The sequence below is a fragment of the Mandrillus leucophaeus genome, unplaced genomic scaffold, assembly GCF_000951045.1.
Source record: "Mandrillus leucophaeus isolate KB7577 unplaced genomic scaffold, Mleu.le_1.0 Scaffold171, whole genome shotgun sequence".
NCBI classification, from domain to species: Eukaryota; Metazoa; Chordata; class Mammalia; order Primates; family Cercopithecidae; genus Mandrillus; species Mandrillus leucophaeus.
The window spans coordinates 2662998-2671701 of NW_012101710.1; the positions used below are offsets into that span (position 1 = coordinate 2662998).

Genomic DNA, 8704 nt, shown 5'->3' on the forward strand with positions numbered 1-8704 from the left:
CAGGGCAGAAGGCCCCAAGCCTCTGACTCAGCCGGGCAGGAAGGAGGCCAGGAGCCTCTGCCCGCAGCCTGTTCCGTCAAGACACCCCCCGCCGCCCCACCCCGGAGTCTCAGCTTCCTTGTTCAGAAGAGGGGCCTGCACTGTCCTGTGGGAAGTGGGTGGGCACGTGGTGGGTGCCCAGGGAGGATCACAGCCACCCAGACGGGGGTTAGGCTGTGTGATGGTGAGGGCCCTCCATCCTCCCGCCATCCCCATCACTGCCCACACCCCCTGGGCAGCTGCTCTGCTGACTCAGAACCGGCCAAGGCCAAGGTGGGGTCACAACCCTGCCAGCCGCCCCCAAGGCCAGGGCAGCCCCCAGCCAGGTTTAGAGTGAGGGGTCTCTGCAGGCCCATTCAGCACATCAGCACTCATCTGGAAGGGGCAGCGATGGGGGAGGGCAAGGTACCCCCACAAAGAGGGACACGTCTCATAGTGTGTTGTCTCCTTGGAGCAGAATAGGGGACGCAGAGGCAGCAGGAGGGGGACCTGGAGGCCTGGGGAAGGGGGTCAGTCCAGAGCAGGAACTTGCAGGGGGCACGGCCAGGGCAGTGCCAGGCTAAGGGTGCAAGCCCCAGGGAGGGGGTGGGGGCTCATGGTGAAGAGGAAGTGAGCCGCCCCAGGGCTGCCAGGAGGGTGAGGGGAGGGAATCCCCGCGGAGGTTGCGGCACCCCTCCCCTCCTCAGTCACCCTCAGAGGCTGGATTTGAGGAAGGAAAAGCACTGCAGAGCTGCTGTGTTTAGAAAACAAGGGTCTGGATCTCTGCAGGGGCTGGGACCAGCTGCAGTGGGGGCTCTGGCACAGCTCCTGCTCTCCAGGACTCCTCCCACCACCCCTGAGCGGGCGCCGGGCCTGGGGCCACCTCACAGGAGAGGGAGGCACAGCGTTACCAGCTGCGGGGCGGCTGGACCCACGGCCTGCCTGGCTTGGAGTCTGAGCACCTCCCCAGCCCACCAGCCTGGCTACCGGACCTTGGACATCAGCTGCTCCGGGCCTCGGTCTCCCCACCTGTAAAGTGAGGCGATGGTGTGGACTCTGCGAGCTTGTGGCAGGAGTGACAGTGGATAAGGAGGTCCCAGGCCTGGTCATAGGAGTCACTGTCCCTCCTGCAGGGGCTGAGCTCCCCAGTGGCCAGAGCCTTGGGGTTGCGCTCTTGGCTGCGACCTGTTCCTCCCAGAAGCACAGGGCCCACCCACCAGCGGCCACCTGACCCTGGGCGGGCCACACCTGTAGTCACCAGCAGGCAGCTATTGTGACGCCAGGTTTCATTCCAAAACAGTTGTCTCTAAGGGTTTCCTATCTACCTGCTCCATGCAGTGCACCCAAGGCCAAGCCTCCCCTTCACCTGTGTGCCCGACCCCCCTCCCCCAGCTGCCCTGCGGCTTAGGCCCCATCTCCAGCCAAGACCACGACCCCCAGGGTTGCTGCAAAGAGCACCTTTATTCACAGCAAAAGGACGTCACCATAGCAACAACACTTAAATTCCCTGAGAACTTTTCCCTTATCATTCGCTTTCCTAGCTATGTCTTTGCAAAGAGAAAAACGACAAGAAACACACCCCACGGGGCAGGTGAGCCACGCTGGGCCCCGCAGGGAGGTGGCAGCTACGCAGGGGGAGGGCAGGGATGGGAGGTTCCAGATGCTGGAACGCATAAATACACAGAGTGCCAGACAGTCCCACTTCAGCTTCAACAACAAAGATGACCCCGAGTTTGGCTTCCGTTTTTTCTGATCCACAGAAAAGATAAGATAAAATAAGACCCTCCCCCACCCCCATCCCCCAAGCAAAAAAACAAGAACACCCTACTTTTTACCCACCCCCTTTCAAAAAAACAGCACAGTAAAAAAATACTGTCACAATATTTACAGACACGCCCACTGTGGGCGACTTGCTCTCTACTTTGGAGAGGAGATTAAATGTTGAGCTCTGACTCACCCTGTCCTGGGGAGGCAAAGGGAAGACCTCTGAGGGGGCCTGGAAGACTCCCCACCCAGAAGAGCTGGAAGGGGAGCCACTGTTTGGACAGCCAGCCACTGGGGGCTTTGTGGGGCCACTGGGGGCTTTGTGGGGCCACTGGAACTGGGCGGTGGCTACTGTTACTCTAAGCCACAGTGCCCAGGCCAGAAGGAAGGGGATTGGGTCATGCACCCCCAGACCCAGCCTCCCCTGCAATGAACACGGCTCAGTGAGTTGGACTTGGGGCTATGACACAGGAGTCAGGATTTCAGGGCGCAGGTACCCCCAGCACAGAGCTTGTGCTCGGCAGAAAGAGAAAGGCATCTACGCATCCCTGCAAAGTAGCCCGGAGCCCTGATCTATGCATCCCTGCAAAGTAGCCCGGAGCCCCGCAGCTGCAGAAAGATCCAAAAATCGGTAGGGTGTGCTGGCTCAAGCCTGTAATCCCAGCACTTTGGGAGGCCAAGATGGGCAGATCACGAGATCAGGAGATCAAGACCATCCTGGCTAACACGGTGAAACCCCGTCTCTACTAAAAAAATACCAAAAACTAGCCGGGCGAGGTGGCGGCGCCTGTAGTCCCAGCTACTCAGGAGGCTGAGGCAGGAGAATGGCAGGAACCCGGGAGGCGGAGCTTGCAGTGAGCTGAGATCCGGCCACTGCACTCCAGCCTGGGCAACAGAGCGAGACTCCGTCTCAAAAAAAAAAAAAGATCCAAAAATCATCAGAGTGGCCTCCGACACACAAATCCTCCCTCCAAGCAGGCCTTGCAGCCCACTGGCTCTCGGAGCAGAGGCACATAAGTGGCGCTTATGCCCGCCCCTCCACAGAGCAGAACTGCCCAGCAGCCTGCTACCTGGGTGGGCATACAGTACACACACACACGCATACACACACACACACATGCACACGCACACGCACACGCACAGGCACGGCCCTGGGGGAGCCTCGAATGCCGAGGCCAGGGCAGCGCAACAGGGTCACTGGGCCCTTTGGATACCAGGGGCGCCCAGGGGTTGGGTCTCAGCCATGGCTGCTAGAAGATGGCAGTTCGGGGACACCAGGGTGTGTCTGGGTACAGGTGGCAGTGGATGGAGCGGAACCTGTGGGAACAGAGCAGGGGTTGGTCTGTGTGGGTGGCAGGAAGGTGCTGAGCTCCCATTTGCAGTCCCACAGCACTGGCGGCCCCACCCCAAGCAAACAGGACTCCGGGGGGGTCACCTCTGTGTAGAGTCATGCTGCTTAGACCCCGCTGCAGCTCGGCGAGGTCCCCTGATGCCCCTACACCACCCTACGCAAGCCCATCTGGGCCAGCGTTTCCTCACCTGGATGGGTCGGCCTCCACTGAGAAAGGCCCCTTCACGTGGACGGCATTCCGCTTGTTTTCAAACATACCGTAGCTCAGTGTCACCTGTGGGGAGGGGGCGAAGTGATGCAGGGAGGGGCCCTGACATCCCCAGGCCCTGCCCCAGGCTGGCCACACAGCTCCGAGTGAGGCAATGGCCCTGCCTTGGCCTCCCTTGGACCTGGAAGGACACCTGCATTGCACACCCCAGGAATAAGGTCTCAAACTGGGGACCAGCTGGGGCCGGCTGCATCGCCAGCCGTGGGCAAAATACACACAATAGGCGCATCGCAGCGAAGAGAAGAGACGGCAGGCAGGAAAACAAGCCGCCGTAAACAGCTTTCAGCTCATGGCAGGAATGACCCCCCGGCTGACAGTGATGCGCTGCCTGGCCTCCCTGTTTGGAACAGTACCCCCACCCACTGCGCCCCTCTCGGCAGCCACGCATCCCTTCCTGTGCTCCGAGTCCTGGCGGGGCCCGGAGGATGGTGCACCTGCTCGTGGAGCTCTGAGGTGAGCACCTGCTGCAGGTTCTCCAGGTGGGAGTGGAAGAGGCCGCTGCGGATGAGCGGCACGCCCAGCAGGGCCTCCACGATGTAGCCAATGGTGCAGTCATCAGGCAGCCGGATCCGCTCGGCAGTGTTCATGAAGTGACCCCCGCTGTGGGAGGGAAGGGCCCAGACCGGTGAGCAGAGGCAGGAGCTATCTGCTGGGAGCTGGGGAGGCCCCACTAGGCAAAGGCGCTGCACTCAGAGAGGAGCCTCTGAGCTGCAGCTCCCTCTGCCTCCCCTGGCCACAGCCAGGGCACACTCCCTGCACGGCTCCTGTGCTTGGTGGCTCTCTGTGGCGGGAATCTGGGTGCAGGAAGGAGTCCTGCTGGATGGTGCCTGGGGTGCTCATGGCCCCCCTGGCTGCTCTGAGCAGGTTGGGCTTGGGGGCAGCCGCCATAAACACAGCTGCCCTCTGAAACCCAGAGGGAAGTGGAATATAGACAGTAAATGGAGGAGGAGGCTGGGGACTCCCTGCGGCTGGGAAGATGAACCAAGCCAGGCCCCACGATGGCGAGGAGCCCGGGACCCGGCTGGCCTAACTTGTGCAGGGCACTCACCTGGCCCACGGGCTCATCTTCAGAGCCAACCCACGACTGATGCAGAAGCCAGCGCCGCCCGTGGCAAACCAGAAGTGGACAGGACGCTGGGAGAAGGGAGAAGGTGTCCTGAGACCCGGGCGCTGCTGCCCCTTGCTGTCCCCCGCCCCACTCCGGGTGTGCGCTCCGCGTGGGCGTGGGGGACTGGGAGAGGGCAGGCACTCACCACCTTGTTCTCGCTGACCCGTTCCGTGGCCTGGATGGGCCTGTCCAGGCTGGGCTTGCCGATGTAGATGTCCCGCGTGTGCGGGTAGCTGGCCAGCAGCCGCAGCAGGGCCCGCAGGTTGACGTAGTTGTCATCATCCACGTGGCAGAACCACCTGAGGACAAGGCAGGGCCATCGGGGGAGGGCATGCCGGGGCGGGCGCTGCCAGGCTCGGGCAGGGAGATGGGGGTCCCCCCGGGCCACACTCACTTCCTGCCGGACTCGATGAAGTGGTCATACTCCACGGCCATCTTGCAGGACAGCGCCTGGCGGCTGTGGGCGGCCGAGCAGTTTGTGATGACCACATTGCCTGTGGACGGGGCAGTGGCTGTGAGTAGGTCTGAGTTGGCTCCCAGAGAGGGGCCTGGCCTGGGGGACGCTGCGGGGCCCAGGGACTCGAGAAAAGACCCCTAGTTCAAGCTGGGCCCGGCTCTAGCCTCCCCCACCCTAGCTCGGGGCTCGGGCCTGCGGACCCTCCCCCAGCCCAGCCCCCTTCCAGGGCAGCCCCGCCCCCGCCCATTCAGGCAGTTTTTTCCCAGCACCTGCCACCTGTTGCCGCTGCCTGGGCTCAAAGGGACCCGGGGGGCTGAATGGGCTTCATTTGCATGAGAATTGGGGGGGCCCGAGTGGTGGGGCGGGGCGTGGAGCAAACCCCATGAGTAAACTGCCCTCCTTGTCCTGCCCTTGGTGACCTCTCAGCCCAGAGGAGCCAGGAGGCTGGAGGGGGAGGGTTCCGCTCAGGATGGAGGCCTGGGCCCCCTCCCGCCCCAAATCCAGGGCTCACCCGTGTGCCTGGCCAGGGCCTCATCTTCCCCGTCAGTGAAGATGAATGTCTGGAAGGAGAAAATCAGCCCTCAGCAGCCAGCCCTTCATCCCCACCCCAGGGCCATCTGTGGGGGCCGGACGGGGCACCCTGGAGTTGCTGCAGCTGCAGCTCTGTCACACTGACACCCACCCTTCTCCGGGCCTTGGTTTCCCCACTCATGCAGAGTAGGGCTCAAGTGCCCCATCTCAGTGCCATCTGGGCCAGGGCTCACGCATTCACTCGCCCTGGGGGTGGGGGATGGGGCCTCACTCCCCAACCTCGACAGCTGCGCCCAAGGTCATCCAGGCGCGGTGAGGCACGAGCCAGGTGGTGCGCCTCGCCCGCCTGCCAGGTAACCGGTTCCCGGCCCACCCCGTGCACCTGGCGGGCACACACCCTTATTGACACAGCACCCGGCCTGCCACTTGGAGGCTGCTGGAAAGGCAGGGGACAGGCGGGGTGGCGGGAGGGACAGGCAGAGGAGGTCGGCTTTGGGAAGCCAAGTCTCAATCACTCGGGGTTGGGGACAAAGGCCTTCGCTGGGCGGCTGCCAAGCCCTGGCGGACAAAGGGCCCGGAGGGAGGATGAATCACCAGGCATTGTCCGCCAGCTTTGTCCTGGGCTGGCGGGCGAGGGGCGCCGGGCCGGCCTTAACTCGGCCGAGTTAAGCAGAGTGGCCACACCACCCATTACCATACAGCTGGCCTGGTTAACTGGGCCGAGCTGGGCACGAGGTCCCGCGGGTAGGGTGCAGCCACCAGCAGTGCAGCCCCCACCCCCAGCTGCCCTTTGGGCCAGCACCCCTGTCCTGGATGACCTGCAGGACAAGTTACCCACTCTGAGCCAAAGCAGCCCTGAAGTTCTGCAAAGTTGCTGACGGTCAGTAGGGTTGTAGCAGGAAACCTCAGGTGTCCCCAGCCCCCAGGTCAGGGGCTCCCAGTACCCATGCAGCCCAGCACCCCTCCCACTGCTCAGGCAAGGAAACCCAGGCTTGCCCAAGGCCACAGCCCACCTGTGCCAGCACGCGGCCGCCCCCTGCCAGGAGCACTCTGCGGAAGAGGAGGGGGCCGCCAGGGTGGGGCCAGGAGTCGCCAGCGCCCGCCTGGGCCTGCCGGCACACGGGGAGGAATGTTCCTTCCTTTGCCTGGCCCGCCCAGCGCGTGCCGCCCGGCGCACCCTGGCATGGCTGAGTGCAAAACCCAGGGCGTATGGGCAATGCTCTGACCAAGAGACAACCTCCCCATGCCCACCTGGCCTCAGTTTCCTTCCCTGTACACACAGGTCCCGCAGAGGCCCTGGAACACCTTGGTGGTCTCAGATCCTTGTCCAGCCTGACCCAGCCCTGGGCACATGCTGACTCGGGTGAGGCCCAGAGCTAAGGGGGTGGCTGGCTGGGTCTCTGCCTCTCCATGCGTGCACCCCTCCTGCAGCACCCATAGACACCCCAGGGCAGCCGCACGCACAGACTCGCACCCAGCCCCTTGGCCTCCCCAGCATCTCAGCCCAGGAATGCCGTGGGAGGCGGAGGGCCAGCCCCTGCAGACGCTCCGCTGTGCCGCTGGGTTAAAAGGAAAATGCTTTCTTAATGAGATCAAGGGAGGCCTGTTCTCCCGAGATTTGGTGGTGCCCTAAAAACCCAGCCCAAGGCTACAGAGATTAAAGTCACCTTTGTTCAGCTCAGGGAGCAGGGAGGCCTCTAGAACAGCATCTGAGAAGGCGGGGCTGTGGGGTGTGGGGGTGCCGGGCCAACTATCTCCCCACACCTGAACCACCAGGAGGGGAGGAAAAAGGCCTGCTGGGTTATGGGCCTCAGCCGCCACTCAGAGCCCCCATCTCCTTTTCTGTAAAATGGGCATAACAGAGCTCGCCTGGGCAGAGAGCAAATTGCAGAGACAGATTCTCTCCCTTCTCCCTGACAGTCCTGGGAGGGGGGCGCCATTACCAGCTGAGGCACAAGTGGGGAAACTGAGGTCCAGAGAGGTACAGGCACCAGCTTGAGGTCATACCCTGGGGCCGAGGTGGTGCTAGACCAGCCCAGTCCCTGCCCTCTAGGGACCCAGACCCCCCAGTGCCACCTAACTTCCCAGATGAAGACGGGGCTGCAGGAGGAAGAGCCGGGTGGATGAGGGTGGATGAGGGTGGATGGGGGTGGGGGGCGGGGGCCGGGGGACACCCACAGGAAGCGGCATTGTTCCTGGAGACGCGATTCAAAGAAACACAGGATGCCAAGTTCTCCCCAGCAATTGTGGCCGCTGCGGTGGCAGCTCGGCAGCCTGGCTGCTCCTGGGAGGGGCAGGGAACCTCTGGGCCAAAGGCCAGGCTCTTCATCCTGGACTCCAGGCCCATCTCGGCGTGGCCCCTGCTGACCAACCGACCCTCCCCCCAGCCACCACTCCAGTTGCTAGAAGTTTCCTGCACAACCCCCACGCTGTGGTCATCACCATGCCCGGATGGAGTGCCCTTTCTGGGCACTTTTTTACTCAGTCTAGCTCAAATGGCACCTCCTCCAGGAAGTCTTCCTTCCCTCCCTCCCTTCCCCCAGCATGTGGGTCAGATGCCCACTGTTGCCTCACACAGCGTCTCGGGGATTTCCCCCCACACAGCCCTGACATCTTTCTATCTCCCCCATCAGACCGCGTCTGAGTCATTCCGTGCAGGGCTAGGAGACGGCGGCCCTCTTCTGTGGGTTTCCAGGACCCCTGCCCATCACCCACCACAAGGGGGGCTTTGCTTGCTGTGTGCTGGTGAACTGATGCTGAGGGCCGATTCAACCTTCCCCCTGGTGGGGTGACCCTCCAATAGGGACCTCAGGGCTCAAGGGAGCGATGGCCCCCACCTCGACCCTGAGTGCCCGCCGGGTTCACCCCATGCCAGCAGGCTCTGCCAGTCTCTTACAACATGCTCCTGGAAGGACCATGTTCCCCCATTTCAGAGATGAGAGTAAGGGTCTGAGAGGCTCCAGGTCTTACTCAGGATCACACAGCCCAGCTGAGACCGATAACTGAGACCCTCTGACAACATCCCCTCTGCTGAAGAAAGGTCCCAAATTCCAAGATGGGAGGTGCTCAGAGCTGGTGGCAGCCCAGAGTGGGGCTGAAGGATGCCCAAGGTCACATAGCAGGAAGGCTTGAGTGCTGGGGGTGGGGGGCCAGGCTCGGGGATGGTGCCCCAAAAGGACTGTCAGGAAGAGATGCTGGCGGCGGGGG

At 62.8% G+C, this 8704-nt stretch overlaps 1 protein-coding gene across 1 annotated transcript in view; it reads right to left on the reverse strand.

Annotated features, from left to right (window-relative positions):
• Positions 1–2854: 2854 nt before the first annotated feature.
• LFNG (LFNG O-fucosylpeptide 3-beta-N-acetylglucosaminyltransferase) overlaps positions 2855–8704 on the reverse strand; it is a 9123-nt gene continuing 3273 nt past the window's right edge. The window contains 7 exon segments of the mRNA XM_011976925.1: positions 2855–3099; positions 3322–3407; positions 3836–4001; positions 4450–4535; positions 4655–4808; positions 4904–5003; positions 5478–5526. Of these exon segments, the coding sequence (XP_011832315.1) occupies positions 3033–3099; positions 3322–3407; positions 3836–4001; positions 4450–4535; positions 4655–4808; positions 4904–5003; positions 5478–5526 (708 nt within the window). The 3' untranslated portion in view covers positions 2855–3032.